The sequence below is a fragment of the Netta rufina genome (assembly GCF_964035555.1).
Source record: "Netta rufina genome assembly, chromosome: 2".
Taxonomy (NCBI): Eukaryota; Metazoa; Chordata; class Aves; order Anseriformes; family Anatidae; genus Netta; species Netta rufina.
Window position 1 is genome coordinate 21,511,759 of NC_140124.1, and position 20,328 is coordinate 21,532,086.

General features: G+C 38.8%; 1 protein-coding gene across 2 annotated transcripts; it reads left to right on the top strand.

The window, feature by feature from the left end:
* The first annotated feature begins 1,030 nt into the window (after positions 1 to 1,030).
* On the top strand, positions 1,031 to 18,842 carry HACD1 (3-hydroxyacyl-CoA dehydratase 1). Of its 2 annotated transcripts, none has more exons than XM_084306852.1 (7): positions 1,031 to 1,318; positions 5,426 to 5,543; positions 6,623 to 6,641; positions 6,722 to 6,810; positions 9,422 to 9,543; positions 11,807 to 11,985; positions 13,466 to 18,842. In XM_084306852.1, exons 1-7 carry the CDS (start codon positions 1,191 to 1,193, stop codon positions 13,546 to 13,548), a joined length of 738 nt encoding a protein of 245 aa, XP_084162978.1. In that variant the 5' UTR covers positions 1,031 to 1,190; the 3' UTR covers positions 13,549 to 18,842. The 2 variants fall into 2 exon arrangements, with proteins under 2 accessions (XP_084162978.1, XP_084162979.1); XM_084306853.1 differs by having other exon boundaries at positions 6,728 to 6,810.
* The last annotated feature ends 1,486 nt before the right edge of the window (positions 18,843 to 20,328 follow it).

Sequence of the window (20,328 nt, forward strand, 5' to 3'; positions counted from 1 at the left end):
TGTATGTGTGCATATATATATGTGTGTGTGTGTGTATGTATATATATATATAAACACTGGTACTATAGTTTTTCCTATAGTTTTAGTAGCACATACCTGGTGCCATTTGCCAAAGTTTTGCATTACTGCATATGTTACATATTCGCTGTTGCCAGTGGTATGAAGCTGAAAGCTGAATATCTGTTTGTGTGCTTTGGTAAGAAGTGCGAGAGAAAGTTTCTGTGTGGCATATCTACTAATCCTTTAACCAAAGGCCCACGAACTGAGACCACCTAAGTGTTTAAACAGTGAGATGACTTACCGCATGCTAAAGAAGGTAGACTCGGATTCCTGAAATCTTTTGGGACTGACAAAGTAGGATTTCAAAGATAGGTCCTGACTTGCTTTTGGAGTTCTGCTGTCTGTATGGCTGTGTTCAAGGGATTTGTCCCAAATGGCAATGCCTGCACCTCTGTAGGACCATGTCACACCAACACAGTGATGCTGCTTTGGGTCTGTAGCTAACAAAAGCTCTGTCCAGGCTCTGTTTTCATGTGCACTGGCTGCAGGCTTACAGTTTAGGACAACTTTTATGTTCATATCTCATCCTTCAGTCCGTCAGCTGGTCTCTCTCTCTTCAGGCCATAGGAAGGACTTTTCCCCCTTGTCAGGGGGCCTGCCTCACTCTGCCTCGTGTATGTAGGGTGACACCGAGACACACCACACTGGAAGGGATCCTCTCCCTTAGGGGGACCTCTGAGCTGGGGCCCCATGGACTTGGTCCAACAACTCTACCTCTCACCAACCAACCTCAAACCTCTTTGTGCTTTGATTTGTGGACGTGTTTGGTTTATATATACATTTTTTAAGACCGATATTATCTGTCAGTGGCGTTTGGAGCCGGGGACACGGCGCCAGCTTCCCGGTGTCGGGGGGCGCTGAGGGGCGGTGAGGGGAGGCGAGGGGCGGCCGCGGCCCCTTCCTCCCGCCCGCCCCCTGCCCGCCGCCGTGCCCGGGGAAGCCCGGAGTGGCGGAGGGAGGAGTGGGCAGCGCCATGGGAGCGGGTGGCGGCCCCCGGGGCAGCGGCCAGATGGGCTGAGGGACAGGGCGAGCTCCAGCTGTCAGCGCGGCCTCAGCCCCGCCGCGGCGGGAGCCCCTCCTCCCCGCGGGCGGGCGGCTTCGCTCGCTGCCCTGCCGCGGGGGGGGGAACCATGGCGTCCAGCGAGGAGGACGGAGGTGGCAACGGCTCGGTGGAGGAGAAGGAGAACGGCAAAAAGAGGAGCCTGGGCGCCCTGGCCACGGCCTGGCTCATCTTCTACAACGTCGCCATGACCGCGGGGTGAGCGCGGGCCGGCAGCGGGGAGCGGGGTCGGCGGCGCGGCGGGGACCGGGAGGGGGGAATCGGGACCGGGACCGGGACCGGAGCCGGGGCGGGAGCCGCCGTGGGGCAGGGGGAGAGCAGGGGGGCGACGGGGGGCTGCCGGCAGCGGGGCTGCAGCCCCGGCGTGCCCGGCATTGCCTAATACGGTGCAGCGCTACCCGCGAGCGGGCGCGGCGAGGTTAAGTATAGCCGGGCCAGGAATGCCGGGCTGCCCGCTGCCTTCGCAGCCCGCTCTGCCCGCGGGTGAGGGCCCGGCCGGGGCCCCGAGCTGCTCTGGAGCCCCCCCGGGCTCTGGGGACGAGGCCGTGTGGGCGCCCACTGTCCCCTCAGCCGCCGGCGGGGCGAGCTGTGGGGGAGAATGAATCGTTCAAACGGCTTCACCTCGGGTCCCGAAGGGCGAATTCCCACTCATTGCAATACTGCAGAGGACTGGTGATGCTTTAGTTCTGTCAGGGTGGCCACACAGAAGGGCAGGAATGGGATTTAAATGGTTTTCTTCCCACTAGCATCCATGCGCACACTATTCGTATATCACAAGCCTTTGGGAAGTGCCTTTACTGGCGATTTTTGTAGCTTGCAGGTTAATTTCACCTCATGGAGTTCCCTGCCTCCTCCTCCAGGTGTGAATTTGGCAGTGAGCGCTGACTCTTGCCATTGACTTTCATCTGTCAATGCCATTGCCTGTCATCTTAGTCTGTGTAGAAAATTATTGAACCATTTTAGTTCTGACCCTAGGTGCTGATTCAGGCTCTCCCACTTCCTCCTCCCCATCTTTGGTTGTCATCCAGAGGGATTCAGACTTGCTGAACTGCGTATTTTATGTGGAAACAGAGAAAGAAGAGATAGGAACAAATTATTGTCATCTTTTCAAACAGATACAATTTAAGAGAAAAATAAAGGTTTGAAGTAGAGAAATATTTCACAGGGGTGCTACAGAGGACAGGTGAACACGAAGAACAGTGTGTTTGTCCAGATGGTGCAATAGGGCAAAACATTTCTAGAATTTTAACAACCTCTCTGATACATAAGCGCATGTGAACAACCAGCCCAATACCAAATTGCATTTTATCTTTTGTTCTAATAAAGATTTAAGGCACACATTCTGTGACTAAAATGGCAGGTCAGTACCCAATCTTACCAAAAGTCCCAGCTGGAAATCCTACCTTTATTACACAAATTGTTTTCCATTTCCTGCTGATTTTCAGTGTTCACTACTTCGAGAGTCGAAGCCACTGAAAGCTAAATAAAGTGATCGGCAGAAATTTCAAACGTCCAAACAATAATTTACTTAAGAAAAAACATATTTACAGTCTTTGGTTCTGAATGGAGTCCAAGACTACTTCTCTCTGCAATGCTTTTGTTAAGAATGAGATGCAGAAAATGCCTTGTGAGATTAAATGTAACGTGACTTCTCAGGCTAGGGTTAGCACAAAGCTGTGGCTGTCACCATTCGTGCTGCCAGCTGGATGCACACGCGCTGTCACCTTCCTCTTGTCCAACACGTCGCTGTAAAACGGGGCAGCCTTGCTGTGAAGGACTACTAGTGAGATTCCAGCAATTCCTCATTTCCACTGTCGTAGGAGACAACCTCAAATTAACGCATTCATGTTTAACATCTGTTATAAAATCTAAATAATATTTGGGAAGGGGGGCAGATTTTGGAGCTCTGGCAGATCAGATTCATGGGCTTAAGGTAAAAGGATGGAGGGGAATAATTCCAACAGTGTGGGGAAGCCTGACTAACTTCATGTAGAGCTCGAAATGCCGTCATGAACTGTTGTTGGCATGGACAAAGCGAAACGACTGTGTCATGGTAGATGCTACACGTGAGAGTTGTTGAGGGACTGATACTGAAGTGCATGTCATGCATGGGGAGTACAGAGCTGTTATGATCCATGCAAATCTCATGCTGTTACAGGATAACATGTCCGATCAAATATCCATCTTTCCTGGTGTCTTGTTTCCAGTTTTAGTCAGTACATTATGTGTAGGGGACAGTGTAAAAGCTGGGGAAGAGTTAAATATTTACCCACATGTTTATATAAATAGAGAATCATAGAATCATTCAGGTTGGCAAAAGATCTCTAAGGTCATATAGTCCAACCTTAAACCTTGTGCTGACAAGTCCCACTAAACCATGGTACCAAGTTCTACATCTACGCGTTTCCTGAAGACCTCCAGGGATGGTGACTCTACCACTTCCCCGGGCACAACCTTTTCAGTAATGAAATGTCTCCTGATATCCAACCTAAACTTCCCCTGGTGCAGCTTGAGGCCACTTTCCCTCCTCTTATCACTTGGTGCTTAGGAGAAGAACTTGATCCCCACCCCACTACAACCTCCTTTAAGGTAACCGCAGTGCACAGTAAGGTCTCCCCTGAGCCTCGTTTTCTCCAAGCTAAACAACCCCAGCTCCCTCAGTGGCTCCTCATGAGACTTCTTCTCCAGGCCCTTCACCAGCTTCATAGCCCTTCTCTGGACATGCTCGAGCACCTCAATGTCCTTGTAGTGTGGGGCCCAAAGCTGAACACAACACTCGAGATGCGGCCTCACCAGAGCCGAATACAGGGGGACGATCACCTCCCTGCTCCTGCTGGCCACGCTATTCCTGGTACAAGCCAGGATGCTGCTGGCCTTCTTGGCCACCTGAGCACTCTGCTGGCTCATGTTCAGGCAAGCATTGACCAACACCCCCAGATCCCTTTCTGCTGAGCAGCTTTCCAGCCACTCTGCTGCCTGCCTGTAGCGTTGTGTGGGGTTGTGCCCCAAGTGCAGGACCCGCCACTTAGCCTTGTAACATTTCATTTATTTCCCTGAATATTTCTATACTCTCCTGGTATGCCTCTGAATATTTCTCAGACCTCACCACTTTTTGTTTTGGGCCTGCCTCAGCCAGAGTTCGTGTTGCTGCACAATGCGCTTGTGACGGCTTTGTGCAGGATGAAAGGATTGAATGATTGTTCTCAAATATAGTCAGACAAGAAGTTAAACTAATGTTATTGCAATTCGTATATTTTCATTTTTAACTCTCAAAATAGCCGCTTGCAGCTCTGGCTGTGCCTATGAATTTATACTAAAGAAATTTTGTACGTAGCCCTTGTGGTTTTAAGCCTGAAGTTTCGAGGAATCTTGCTAGTGTGATGTTTGTAAGAGTGCAGGAATGCATTAACAATGGAACATGTGGTATATTATTTTGAAAAATTTAATTTCATAAACATGGATTAATTATGTGGAAGCAATTGCTCATACCTTCTTCGGTTATTGTACTTGATCTTGGCTGGGATGGTGGGGTTCAATCCACCATGGTTATGAAGTGGGTTTTTTTGGTGTTTGCTTTGTTTTCATCTCAGTTTCCATTTGAGATCACAAATTTCAGTTTGGTTCAAAGATATCATTATTTTCTTTCATTTACATTGAAAGGATGATCAGTTAAGAGCATCACTCAATTTCATTAAATTTTTAAAAAATTAGCCATCAAATCTGCAAGTTAAATGTTCTTGCCTCTGGAAGCCAGGAACTTAGAGCACCAACCTGACAGCACATCAGACTTTGATTTCCAAGATGACTTCTCAGCACTTCTGAATTGTAGAACAGAAGCTCTGATCCCTAGTCATTTCTGAAAATAACAAGTTAAGGTGCCGTAAAAAATGTAAAAATGATGTGCATCGGTTCCAACCTGAGACCAAAATGGTAGCATCAGTGCTGAGTTCATCAGATGTTTTCCAATAATGGTAATTCACAGTAAAGACACATGAGGATTTAACAGTAAAAATATAGAGTGACTTCTGGTCTGATGGGCTCTTAATTTAGGTAATTCAGATCAGTCCTCTGAAGGTAAACAAGTCATTCTCTATCCCTTTCCAGGTAAAGAGATAAAAGAGTGTAGTGCTGATGTAGCACTACATAATATTTCTGTCTAAAGACTTTTTTAACAATCTCCTAAGAGCACCGACAAGTAAAGAAGCAAAGATATTCTGTGAGGAAAATATTCTACTAAATTATTTACAGCGGATGGATATTTTTAGAATTCTTATTTGAAATGTATCCATTCTCTTTCTTTTGTAGGTGGCTGGTGTTGGGTATTGCCATGGTGCGATTTTATATACAGAAAGGAACACACAGAGGCTTATTCAGAAGCGTGCAAAAGACGCTTAAATTTTTCCAGACATTTGCTTTGCTTGAGGTAAATTTCAAACATAGTTTGCTTTACTGGATGCTGCGTATCATAGGCAAACCACATTATTAGCCTGAATTTAATATCAAAATGTTATGTTAGTGCTGAAAGTTGTTTTACCTTCCTTATTTGATGATTATTTTTTTTTGTGTGGGGGAAAAGAGATTAGTTGAAACAAATGAGCATATTTTTTAAAAGTTAACTCTTAATATTGCCGTAAATCAAATATTCTCTGGGAACTGCTGTGCTTCTAGTTATTTCCAGACTGGATTCACACACCCCATATAAATCCTTACAACAAGGTCTGTGCAAGTTGTGCAAAGCATTCTTGAAATAATATGACTTTGCCAAGCATGCGCTCATGGTCTCAATTTATGGTACACCCATGAAATAAAACTGTTGGGTATACTGAGCAGTTACGGTTCTTTCCCAAGCTCAGCAAAGAGTGTCTGTCTGCATTTTTACTCTTTCTCTCGGTCTGCCCCTAACATCTGTGGTTCAAGCAGCTGTTTAAAATTATGTAGCCAGCTCTCTATTGGCTTTTTTGCTATTAACCTTTCACAACAGGTAATTCCACTTGGATCTATCAAAACAATGAAAAACACTCCATTTGCTAACCATTACTGACCAGAAAATAAATCTGAAGATTCATAGCTAACATTGGCAAAATGATAATGGTGATATTAGTCCATAGTAAATACAGAACATTTTAAAATTTCTATTAATTTAGCATACACTGTATGACTCCTTCCACATTGTCCTGTGAAATTATTCTTTGGGTAAGATAATGGAAGGGAAGTTTACCAGTTCAAAAAAGAAGTACTTTGTAAGTATTTAAATGTTCAATATATCCAATTAGGAAAATAAATCTCTTTCATTTAGTGTTTACACAGATCAGATAATGAGCCCATCACTGGTTGCTAGAGCTCCAACATGTACTTATTTTAAAGATGCTGAAATATTAGTTGCAGAAAAAAACAGCAGAAATAAACCTAGGTTTATATTAATATCAAAAAGCCCATGTTAGTTACTATGGCAGATAGTAACATGCTGTAAATTAGTAACCTTTAACTTATTTTTATTTACAGGTAGTCCACTGTGCAGTTGGTGAGTTCTTTCTTTAGTTTCTGCTGTAACTAATTAAAATATGAGTAGTGGAGCAGAGATAACATGTTTCTCTTTTCAAGGAATAGTTCGCACATCTGTGCTTGTGACGGGGGTCCAAGTGAGCTCAAGAATCTTCATGGTGTGGTTCATTGCACATAGTATAAAACAGGTATGTGCGTGAGCAAATTGTGTTTCAATTGTTAATAAGAAGGAATTATTAATACAGTTCTCATTTCATCAGGAAGACAAATTTAAAAATTAGTAAGATTCGTACAGAGAAGACTGACATACTCAAGTGCAGTTTCTGAAATAGGGGTTACAGGACTGAATTTATGTACTTCTGCCCAAGTGGCTGGGTCTGGGTCTCAGGTGTGAATCAGCACTGTCTTCAGCATCATGTCAGCTATGGTCTGCCTAAGTGAAATCAACAACTAGTGCTTTCATTTACCTGCATATGTACCATAATGCTACCTATTCCTTTTGAAGAACTTAAGTTAGCATTTACTGAATGAATCTAAATGAAAATGTGTCTTAAATTGAACTTACCTGGTTTAAATGGTTGTGATTTTGCAATTCCTTTTAGGAACCTTCTCAAAATGTTATTGTTATAGGAATATCAGCATTTGATGGCATGCATACTGCATTGTTTTCATTAAAAGTATATCAAGTTTTCCAGCATGTCACAGGAACACTTAGGTTCCTGAATAAATGATAATAACTTCTTTGCCTGGCTGTAGGTGGTTATTGTAAGTCTAGTGATTTTTTAGCAGAATGAAACAAGCAGACTGCTTACAGCTAGTAGATAGGATATTTATTCTGCTTTCTGTAAAGGGTACGTAAGAATTCAGTGATAGATTTTGAGCCTGTGCTCCTGAATTTCTTTAAAAAGCTGAGCCATTAAACTGTCTCACCAGCAGATGGCATATGCCCTTCTGCCGATGGGATATCATAGCTCCTGCCTCAGTTGACAAATCCTTTAATTTCAGTTCACAGAGAACTTTTTCTCAACTCTTCATCTTTTCCTTTACTGTGCCTTTTTTTAAACATGAAATAAGCCTTTCATAGTTGTTTTTTTTTTGCAAGTTAAGTGTATTCAGTGTTTTCTTTTTCCCTTATGTGAAAAAGTCTCAAAGAGTCACACGTTTTTTAAATATTGAATATTTACATGAATGCTGGAACTTAGCACTTTTTGCCTTTTTTTTTTTATTATTATTATTATCTGCAGTGGATTAAATCTTTAGCATAACCAGTCATTTCTCTTGTTTCCTCTATCTTCAGTACAGCTGTGTCCAAGCAAAATACATCTAAATGTATGTCTGATTGTATTTCACGCTGTTACTGCTTAGCAGGCATGAATGTTCAGGGTCACGTAGGTGGTGAGAGGCATGTTAGTGATAACAGCCAGACCCAGATCTCTGTACTTGACTGGAGATTTGCAAGGCAACAAATAGGAATTCTCTGCATACTTACTTAGAGCACTTCTGCTTGGCTTTAGCACTGTGACAGGAATCCAAGTTTGGGTTATCGATGTTTGTCTCTAATCGCATGAGGCTAAGAACAGCCTAATTCTGTCTTTTCCTTTGCTTATCTGTTTGGATGTCTTAGCACTGCCATTGTTGCTGTTTCTTTCTGAGTTTGGTGGGATTTTTATATCTTATTTTGTTTGTGAGATCCTTTCACTAAAATTGCACCTTCTTTGACACACTGAGGGCGCGATTTTATGAGAAGATGATCAATTAAAATTCTTCTTGACTTTTGACAGAGTTGTGCATTTTCAGCATCTTTGTGATGTATTAAGCTTTGTCATCATGTTGCATTCTATTAAAAAAAGTCACTTCCCTTTTTTTTTGTCATTTTAACAAAATTTATGTTGCTTTATTTTATTTCACAGACATCCCTGGAGCTTTTCAGCCTTCAGGCATGGAATTGTATTACAAAATTCCCTCCCTTTTAAAGAACAGAAAATTACTTGCGTGTAATTCTTCTTCAGAAGGTAGTGTTTGCAATAGATCCCCACATGCCTTCTTTGTATTTGGGGTCTTCTGTTTATTCGTTCACTTAAGGAGAAAAAGAACTGATGTTTTGAAATAGCAGATAGATGTGCTACCTACTGATGAGGCAGTTTAATGACTCAGAACTTAAATCTTAGACACGACAGTCGAGTAAGTTTACACAAACCTCCTGATCTGCCAACTACTCTTAATTTAGTGTTCATCCATGTTCCAACTCCTTAACCATCTTGCACCCAGATTTGATCTGCAGCTAAGTTCCAGTCAGTATACGCTACTGAACAATTCATCTCATCTAAAGTTTCATGGAGACATGCATTGTATGGTGGGGAAGAAGCAATATAAAAAGTAAAGGAAAGTCTAGATAGAGGGAGTACTGAAATATGGAATAGGTAAAAGCTGGTTATGAAAGGAGTGTATTTAGTGTTTTCTTTTTTCTGTTTTGAGGAGCAAAAAAATAAACAAGCAAATCAACCACAAATAAAGAGGGAAACAGCATAGTGAAAGTGCAGATAAAGAGGAGGAATAAGCTCAAATATAGTTTTATGGGTTTGTATTTGCATAATGGATAAAGATTGCTGAGTTTGCAAAATGTTTCTATGTTAGTAAATATATATATGATAGTAATGGTTTCAGCATGGTTTCAAAGAAATTTTTTTTCTTTACAAGATGTTAGTTCTGTTCCATATATCTTAAACAGAAGACTGTTGCAGTTTGCACAGAAAAGAAGCTTAAGGATGAAGAAAGTGTTGGTTCTTTATACTTCTGCAGATCCAGAATGAGGAGAGCGTTATTCTTTTTCTGGTTGTATGGACTGTGACAGAGATTACTCGATATTCCTTCTACACATTCAACCTGCTCAACCATTTGCCATACTTCATTAAATGGGCCAGGTGGAGATGTCTTGCATTTCAGTTTCTCATGGTTCTGTGCATGTTAGTTTCATGCATGCAGAGCTAACACACGGGAGAGCTTTGGTTATGTGCCAGCAGAGTGCAAGTTGGTTGCTTTCTCTACTTGTGATTATCATTACGTGGTTTAAAATATGAAAAATATTTTAGCTGAGATTTTGGGGTGTGATTTGTTCCATGCTTTCTGTGTCTCATGGCTTGAACTGTGTTTTAATTCACTTTAATATTTTTTCCTTATCTTTGGAGTCATCTTTTAACTTACAGTATGATTCCTTAAAATGCTTTTGAATACAGTGCCTAAAATTAAGCACCCGTACTAGTGTTTGTAGATTTAAGGTCTTTGAAATTATTAGAGCTGTTGTCTTTTTCTGTATGTGTAGTACTGCTTTGTGAGAAGTTCTGCTTTATCAGAGCTTTTGTAGTTACATTAATGTAGTGAAGCTAAATATTGGCATAGTTTAGCCAACATAAAAAGTGTGTTCTGTATCAAAACTGCTTTGATTTTGAAACACACTTTAAGGTCTGTCACTATATCAGATATATTACAGAGACTGCGTGTTTATCAGGAGATTTAACTGGAAGAGTAACATTCTCTCTAGTTATCGTTTGACAAATATATGCCAAGACAGACAGACTTCCCCTGTTAGAAAGGAAATACCTACATTCAGCACAGGTGACTATTGAAACAAGTTTGTGTGTTTGTTTATTCTGCTTTATTTGTGTGCTGTAGATAATGCAGTTCTGATGCTTCTAATGCACTTCTTTGAGGTGTCTGATAATTATGTCCATTATTAAACGTTATTTTTTTGCTAATACCTGAGGTTGTAGGTTTGGTCATGTTTAAGCACTAAACTTGCAAATAATCAGGTCCAGTTTTCGTAATGATTTTTATGTAGTCTTCAGAAAGAGAAATGCATTAAGAAAGTAGTACACTGACAGGCTTTTTGCCATCAAATCAGTGTATGTTGAATGATAGAATTTTTGTTTCTTCATAATAGGCAAGCTGCCATTCTCACAGCAGAGATGTATGGTGAAATATGATATAAACAAAACATTCAAAAATATGTTATCTTTCCAGGAGTTCAAAATATCCTATCAAGATTTTTAAAGAATCAAATAGCACAACTGAGCATAAATCCAGGATTCCTAAGGAGCTGGACCTTTCTGGTCTTTAAGATATCTGCCTGTCCATAGTTAATGGTATAGGTGTGATCTAAATTTTAGCTCAGAGTTTTTACGTTATTTCTTTTACGCTGCATAGAGACAATCTGTGTATAGGTCATGGCATCAGTTCCTTCTTATACCTCACGTAATCTGTTCTCTGACCTATGAGTCCTCTAAGCCCATTGGCTCCTGAGAGGGTTTCATGTTCAGTTGCTACCATTTTGGATCTCATCTCTTTTGGTCATGGAATGCACGCTGTACACTTCTCTCAGACCCTGTGTGACAGCTCTCATTGCTCTTCCCCTGCGTCAGCTCAAGAGAGCTGTTCCTTAGGAGAGACTGCAGCTACATGATGCACTGTGCATAAGGACTGCACAAACCCCATTGATTACATTTTTCATTTTGTCTACATGTCTGTAGCCTGTGGCACTCAAACCATAATTTCTTTAAACTCAGTGTCTTTGCCCTTTATTTGAATGTGTTCTGCCTATTTTTAAATGGATCTGATGATTTTCTGGAGTTGTTTTCTTTAATTTTTAATTTGTATTAGTTGTAAACGTAGTATTACTTAGATTTCCCTTGTGGCAGTGGGTAAAACAAGTTTCTGATATTTCTCAACTTTTTCATTGTCTTCAAAGAAATTATAGTACATAGAATTGACCTAGCGTGCATGCACTGTGACAGGGATGTGCAGGATCATCTGAATTTGGGACCCAGTTCTGGTTTTAGTCCTATCAGTGACAACAGAAGTAAGATCAGTAATAAATAAATTAATTAAAAAGACATTACTGGAGACTACAAATTTACAGAATAATTTTTGACTCTTTAGTATTAGAAAGGCATACATGCATTCCAATATTTCTCTGTTTTTAAATAACGTGATTGAGGAATTCATTCTCTGTAAACAAAAATGACCCAATCTAAAGTAATTGAAATTGATATTCTGTGCCAACTGAGGAGGTGGTCCTTGACTTTGGTGCAGGAACTACTCCAATATATTGCTGTGCCACTAATAATAGCAAAAGGAAATTTTAAGTTAATCGGGCATTTCTCACATTTTTTAATTTATTTTTTAATGCAGATACAACTTTTTTATAATTTTGTATCCTGCTGGAGTTGCTGGTGAACTGCTGACTATATATGCTGCTTTACCCTATGTGAAGAAAACAGGAATGTTTTCATTGAGACTTCCCAACAAATACAATGTCTCCTTCGACTACTATTACTTCCTTATTATTGTCATGTTCTCCTATATACCATGTAAGTATTATTTAACTTCAGTAACATTAGCAATATAATAACCAATTATCAGCAATGCTGGCAACAGTGTTTGTAGTTACATTTCCTGACACTTTCCACTCTTAACATCTGATTTCTGTTGTTTCAAGCTTTGCTGTGCTTTAATTATTTAAACTGAAATGTTCTGTTCTGTTATTTGCATCAGAACATAAGCTATCTTAATTTCTGTGAAAATGCTAAGAAGACCAGCAATAAGTAAAAATATTTACATACAGAAATGTCTGTCTGTAGTTGTAGCTCTGTAAATTTCTAGTGCCTCTGCTGCTTTGAAGCAATGACTTTAAAATTCTCCTGCAATATCCAAAGATATGCCTTCTCTCTTTTTTTATTTTTTATTTTTTTTAATTGCTGTTAGTATCCTCTTACCTGAAACCATTTGAGCAAGCATGCTTAGGAAAACTTGAAGCAAAATTTCAGCTTCACAGAAATCCACCCCCTGCCTCCAAAACCTCTCTGAGTGTACTTCAGTCCTGGGTTTAACCAGATTTTCCTTGTGCTTCTGGATACCAGGAGCCACAGATCAGTTGGCTAACCAGAACTAAGACTAAAGAGACTATCTGTCTTGAACTTCCATTGTTATTTCCACTGTAGTCTAAACAGTGCAGCCAAGGGGAAAGCAATCTGATTTAGATACAGCACATTGACAACTGAAATGGAGCTAGAGCAAACTGGGCAAGTAGTTTATGTTAGATACTCTGGACAGTGAGGTTAGAAAAAAAGCAAGAGACGAGGGAGAGGAACTGAGAAGCAGGAAAACTGAAGTTGAAAGGAGCTGTGATGTACACCCATAAAATGTATTCCTTCAAGAAACTGACTTAAAGTGTGGACTTTGTATGTATACACACTTTGAATTTTCTTGTTGTAAGAAATCATGGAGACCAATGAGAGAGATTTATATGAGTAAACTGATGTTTGAAGTTATCACAACTTACTAACAGTTTAAGAATTGTTTGCATAACTTTATGTTTCAGGAATAAATCCAATTTTCTTTACATTAAAAATAATGATCAAATGCATCAGAACCATAATATAATAGGACCAAAAGAAAGAGAGAGCTCTTCATTTCAGACTTGGACAAGTAGGGTAAATTTGGATCCTCAAGGTCTCAATTCATACATGCTTACCTTAGCATAGGTTTAAAGACTTAGGTACTGCTAAGTCCTGTTAAGTGGTTAAGTCTTTTCCGTACAAATAAACTGTTGAAGGGAAGATCCATAAAAGCAGAGTATACATTCAGAGGGCTTTGTCTGACTTTTGAGTAATTATTGTTTTGTAACTCGCTGCGAAGTTCATGACTCACTGTTATTTGCCTTAACCAGCTGTGGCACTGTGTGCCATAATTTTTCCTCAGTTCATCATTCTGCAAAAGTGTACTTTTCCGTAATGTGATCTGTTGATTTTTTTTTTAATCTAATTTGCTTTCTTCTATGCTTTGATCAAGTATTTCCACAACTCTACTTCCACATGCTGCGGCAGAGAAGAAAGGTGCTTCATGGAGAAGTGATTGTAGAAAAGGACGATTGAATTGAGCCGTGTAATTATGGTGCTTTTAACGGAAAAACAAGGGTAAAAAAACAAAACTTCCTGTGATTTTTCTGAGTCCAAGTTTTAAAACATGGAACAAGAATAAATGTGTATAAAGTAACATGGACTGTATTATTTATACAGATAATATATCATCAGAATTACCTTTTCATCTTTGGTTTCACTTTGATTTTTAATTGTTCATTTCTTCAAACGTTTTCATATTTTCAATAGGCTGACAAATAGCTTTAACAAACTGAGTGGTTGGCTAATGTGCTTTCTATTGTGAAAGGCCTTGATGATCTGTAGTCATGCCGAAGAACAGAAGGAGAGTTGATGAGTTGTGTTGAAAATGAGTCTTCTGGAAAACAGAGCATGAACTAGGTAATGATGTTTTTCATAGAGTAGGTGGGTTAAATGTTATTTAAGTTGTATGTTAAATTATACCTTTACAGTTATAAGTACTGTTGGTGTGTTGTTGAACATTCTTTGAATTACAGGATCACACTGTAGAATTCTAGAAGGATTTTTGAAAGGAGCAGAATTCTTGATTGTCAGTGCGAGTTTAGATTTCTCTATATTTTTGCATTTAATTTAAAAGAAATGTTGATTAATAGATATAATATTAACTGGTTAGAAGTTTGTGCTGAGGAGTAGTCTTGATGTTCTTACCTTTCTCTGGTCAGTGGCTGGAACAGGACTCTTGTGGAGGAAGACTAATCGTCAGCATGTTTCTTATTCTACATTTAATTATGTATGCAGAAAAATTATGGTGTTGCATTTAGAAACTGTAGCTACAGTGAGATATTTTTATTCCCATAATTAGGTAAGAGGGATAAAATATACTTGAAATAATGTCTTAAAATATAGATTGTGCTTTGAATCATCCCATTGTGCAATTTTAATTGCTCCCTCCCCATTAATTGTTTGTAATGTGATTATGTAATTCTAATTAACATCTTCAATAATATGCAAGGGGGATCTACAGTGTATTAATAAAAGTTACAGCTGGTACTGCACTATATGATACCTGAGGGAAAGAAGTCCAATAGATGGATTAAATATGGGCAAGAGTTGGGCACAGAGATCCAAAGACAAGGTAATGCATTTGAGGATACTTTGATAGTTAGTGAGAGGGAGAGAAGATTGAAAAGTAATAATGTAGCAGGAAGTCTTGATAATATAGGCAACAAAGTTGCTTCCAGAATCACTAATATAAAAATAAGAGAATATATGCGGAAGAGCTGCATCAGGCAGCTGGAAATCAGAATACTCCCTGTGATCACTGAGGTAATTTCTAGAGTACTGTCTTATATTTTGGGTACCTCAGGAGCGCAGAGTTGAGTCGTTCTTCAGAAAGGTCAGAAAACATTAAAAAATAGTTAAAGTAAGAAGGAAGTTGGATAGGTTGAGTCATTAAGTATGTACAAATTTTGGTTATGTGACAAATACATGTAGAGGAAGAGGCTTTATTAACATGAAGGTGTAACTAGAACTGGTTATATATCTAGTGAATGTCAGGAGAAAGATCCTACCAGTGAGATCAGAATCATAGAACAATAGAAACACAAGGTGGGAAAGGACCTACAGGATCATCTAGTCCAACCATCCAGAATGATACAGTAAAGCTTATCAATGCATATAATTTCTTGAAAGGTTTTAAGTTGGATGTAATACAGTACTGGAAAACAATCTTTCTTTGGAAGGAGTTTGAACTTCATACTCAAATAGGCAGTTTCCACTTTTAGCTTCAATGATTTGATGATAGTACAACTTCTTTTGGAAATTGTAGATGCATCTTTTTCGGGTGTATCAGGTACTTTGATGAAAAAGCAAGGATTTACTGTACCCCTAACTTTTAAATTCCATTTTGTGCCTTACGGTTTTGATATTTACATTGTCTTTATTACATGTAAATGAGATTCCTTTTAAATGGTAGGTGCATAGTGGACTTGAGATAGAATAGCTGTATTCCTTGAAATTTTAAAAGGTATAATCTTTGTATTTTTTAGAACAAATGTATGCAAGGTGCTATAAGTTAACTTATTACTTTTCTGTTTTATATGCAGCTAAAAGTATTTAAAGTTTAAAATATAAACCACATTTACAATTCTGATTCACAAAATACTTGTGTTACACGTTCAGACTAGCAGTTGTATTTGTCCAAAGTTCTTAGAATACACTTTTATAAACTTTGCTTGCATTTTGATGCATGAGGAGCAAGCATCATGGCAGTTTTTAGAAATATTTCTCAGTAAGCAGAAGAGTATGATGAAACATGAGTAAATAAGATTAGATTAAGTTCTGTGTCTTTTTTTCTTTCTTTCTTTTTTTCTTTTTTTTTACTGTCAGGGCAGCTCACCAAAGATCATAGCTATCAATTTATTGAAAATGCATTGAATACTTGCAGTATGTGATTTTGAAATCCTTTATTGGAGTGTATCCCACAGATACTATTCTTGTAATAAAAGAAATACCCGAGCTCTAATACTGTATTACATTTGTTTTCATTGTGGCTTAAGGCTCTTATCATATGACAATCCAGGAGCTATTTTTATATCCTTTTGTAAATGTGACATAAAAAAATACAGCACAGCTTGTTAAAATCTTGTTTTTCATAAAACATCATACAAGATATTGATACAATTGTAAAAGTAAGTTTATTCTCTTCCTCTTCTTTTCTTCCTCTTCTTTTTTGTTTAAAGTCTTTCACTGAAGCCTCAATGTATACCTTTTGTTTTAATATCTTCTCTAGAGTAGTGAAAATTTTGGGTAAAATGGGCCAGGACTTTATCCTTTGTAGCTTAACTAAACTTCAGTATAACACCGTGAAACATTTAATTAATTTGTTAAATGGACATAAAAAGTTAAGTATGATTTTCTTATGGTGCTCTCTTTCCAACTTATTTTTGACACCTCTCTTTTTTGTATTCCTCTCTGCAATATTCCTGGTTTGCATTGAAATCCTCCAGTTTATGAGAGATTAGAATGTAGTCAGGCATCAGTGTCTGTAATGCTTTGATGTAGTCTTTAACAAATTGTTTGTATGAATATGTTTTCTTACTTGTGCTGTATTTGCTTTCTGACATGGATTAATACAAAGTATGACCTTATGAAGGTTTTTTGTTTGTTTGTTTGATTTTTTTTTTATGCTAATACATAGGAACAGGCATTTGGAATGAGATTTCTAATCACGAAGTGACATTTCTTACTATTGCTAGTAATGTAAACACGAGGTCCTTTTTGTAAACTCCAGTTGAAAGCAGTTGGATTTGTTGAGGTTCCCCCCAACAGACACGCTGGGAAAGGCTGTTCGAGGACAGGTTGGGTGAATCACCTCCTTTCACAGCTCTGCCCACAATGTCTGGAGGCCAAATCCTGACATCGGGGTGAGGCCAGTACAATGGAATATAGTGCTGAGAAATTGCATCCTCCACATTAGCTGCCAGGAGGATCGCGGAGGCCATTGTGAACAGTAGCTGTTATGCATCATTTCCCTCACTTCTCTTTGCTTGGGATTTGAGAAGAGAGGCAGCTGAACATGCTCTCATACCCTCTGCATAAGGAACTAATGAGATCAGCTGAGAGGATCTCTGTGCACAAAGGGTGTGTTACAGAAAGAGGCTTTGTGCTTCACTCAGCTCTCTGTATCTGTATCTTGATCTATAAGCGTGTATTTCTTGAAATACTGGTATGCCCTGTCAGCTGCTGTCAATAGTACAGCTCAAAATGAACAGCCCTGGAGAAATCATGCGGTGTGCTGCTTCTCCTAATTCCCATTGAACACAACACCCGGCCAAGTCCGCGTTAATGGGCAGATTGCAATGACTCGTTAACGAGGAATTGAATGGAGACCTTTCCTGTGACCTTTATTTATCCAGAAATATGTGCAGTTTAAATCTAGGTCTAGCTACTGCTCTGACTGTGGTACTTGCTCTCTTCATAATGGTTTACCTTATTTGTATATTTATGTGATTAGAAGGCAAATAAATTAGTAACATTGCAATAAACTATAATTTAGAATAACCGCTATGTTAACAATTTCTGTGAACTGAGCTTTTGCTTAATCTGTTTTATTAAAAAAAAAAAAAAAAAAGGAAAAATAATACAAGTAAATATTCTGCACTAGGCAGAAGGGCTTCATAAATCAAAATTTCCAGGCAGGCATGCAGTTCTTTACAAAACATTGGTTAAATGTATTTTTGAACAAAAAGATGGAAAGCTTTTTCTGAAAACTAAATTTTATTTCACAATGTATATTTTAAAATGTGCTCAGAGAGACTGTATTGTTTATGATCAGTTTACAATTTAAATTCATGCTTATCACAGACTTTTATAGATGATTAACCGTAGCCCATTGAAATGTTTTAATATATGTTTGTTTTAATGACTGTTTAAGAAACAGACACCTTTTGTTTCTGCAACGCTCTTCTGTCTGTGCTCCCTTGCTCAAGTGAGTTCAATAATGTGAAGTTTTGCTAAGTTTTGCAAGGCCGTTAAAAGGGCAGGTTCACATTTGCCAAGGGTAGTCCCTTAATCTTGCTTTCGTGGTGGCACACCTTAACAGGGTATGGTACTTTTGTTTCAGTGTCTGACATTGTAAACCACTGATGCCTTTCAAGGGGTCTTGAGTGCCTTTAGTAGGACAGGAAGCTTTACAGATGTTAACAAAGTTGTTCATCCTTATTAGCAGATCAGGGGACCTATCCAGTGAATTCTTAGGCCACAGTAGGAATAAGTTGAAAAAGTGAACTTAAGCCTGCACCAAGACAAACTATGGAGAACCTGAATGTTGGGTAACTCTAGCTCTCTTACAGGAGCTGGTTATCAAGATCAGGCCTGCAACTGCTAATGGTTTTAGAGTTCTAAAATGTAAATGTGTACTACTTTCCATGTCATGTTGTATCAACTGGAACATGTTGTCTTTTTGTTTGCAGTTCTCTTGCTTCTCTGTTCAGTCTTGACTGTATTTTATGTCCTTTCAGATGGCTTTGTAAAAGTGTAAGTACGGAAATATTTATGTAAGCATATCATGTATAGATTGTACTTAAAGATTCTTAAAAATGTAAATGCACTGCAGCTGTTCATTATTGTTACTTTTCCTGGAATGCGTTATTATCATTAGCAGTTTACACAGACAGGAAAACGCTCGCTATGATACTTTTAATAACTTATTTATTTGTAAAGATCATAAGATTTGATGAGCTAGAGATTCAGATATTTGTTTTAGAGATTGCTAAATTGCTGTAGCACTGTAGAAATTCATCATCAATTAAAAGCTATGTTTTAAACTGTGTTCTGTTTGATTTGATTTGATTTTTTTATTATTATTTTTCTGTGGTAGCATGTAGAAGTCAGTTCATACAGACATTATCATTCAGTACTGCTCATACTGTTCAGAGTATTACACCAGACTGGTATCTGTTTATAAGTACTGTGTGTATATATATATATTTTTAATCTGGAATTATTTCACAAATCTTGAGGTTCCAACTTTAACGTATTTGCTAGTAGTCAGACTTCCTTTTTATATTCCACATAAAAAGAGGTAAGTGGGAATAGTAATATTGGTTTAACTTCTCTTTAACAAGACAGAACAATACAGGGCATAAAAAAAAAGACGTATAGCATCTGTCAACACGACAGATTCATGACAATATGAAGACAATTACATTACAGTGATCCTGAAATAGGTATTACAATAGTGGATATTTCAATGTTTTGGAACAGGGCTTTTAGTGGTATTAACCTTTCAGGGGTGCAGGCAGCGAACATCCTCTGGCTGTCCTTTGCTGTATAACTAACAACGACATTGCAGCTATGAGGATTTTGTTGCCATGACAGTAAGATAAAGCAGTATGTGAGCATTCACACCTACTTCTTTTGAATTAGGAATCAAGTGGTTGTAACCCCAAGGAGCTTAACTGCATATAGAGGCTAAATCCTGTTAGTCAGAGGTATTATAATGCAGACTAAGATCTCCTAATCTGAAAGTTGCAGAGGTGGACTTCTGATCTAAATTTATAAGAGAGGATTTATTTGTCCTGGCCCACTACCAAGGTTAAACCAGCGTGATTTCTATAGAAGTTAATTGAAGAATGTCCACTGATCTCAACAGGAGTCTGATGGGACATAACCATTCATATATTCTGTGTAAATCTGGATTTAGCAGGAAAAAAGTAAACTGTGGCCTCCTTGTTAGCACTATCTCATAGAAAGCCTGGGCTGTTGCATGGTGGCTTACCTGCCTCACAGCTTTGCAGTAGCTGCACCCATCACTGCTCCTTGAGGAATGCACCAAAAGACCAGAAAATCTCAGCAGTACACTGCCGTTGCATTATACAAATCTGAATTCAGCAGAGTCATACAATCTCTCTTCACTTATCTGCAGAAGTATCTTTTATTTCTGAAATTAATCTAGGCCCAATGACACATCTCATTAAAAATAGGCAGGGTAGATCAGCCCTCACAGCTGCTTTGACATTCCTGGCCTGGAATGCTGCTGTCACTGAGTAACTTTGATTTTCGTATGTAGTCTCTTGGCGGTCTCTGTTCATACCACTCTCATAAAATGGCACTTTGCCTGCCCTTAAGTGGCTGTTCCAGGTTCACTAGAACAAATTGCAAATGACGAGCAAAAAAAGATTCACATGGGTATACTACTTCACACTCCAAGCCCTCTGAAGTGGTCTGTAGTCCGGGGTGTGTAGTCAAATGTATTTGTCTCTTAATCTATCTTGTCTGAAATTGCATTGTATAATGGAATGAGACCTTCATATC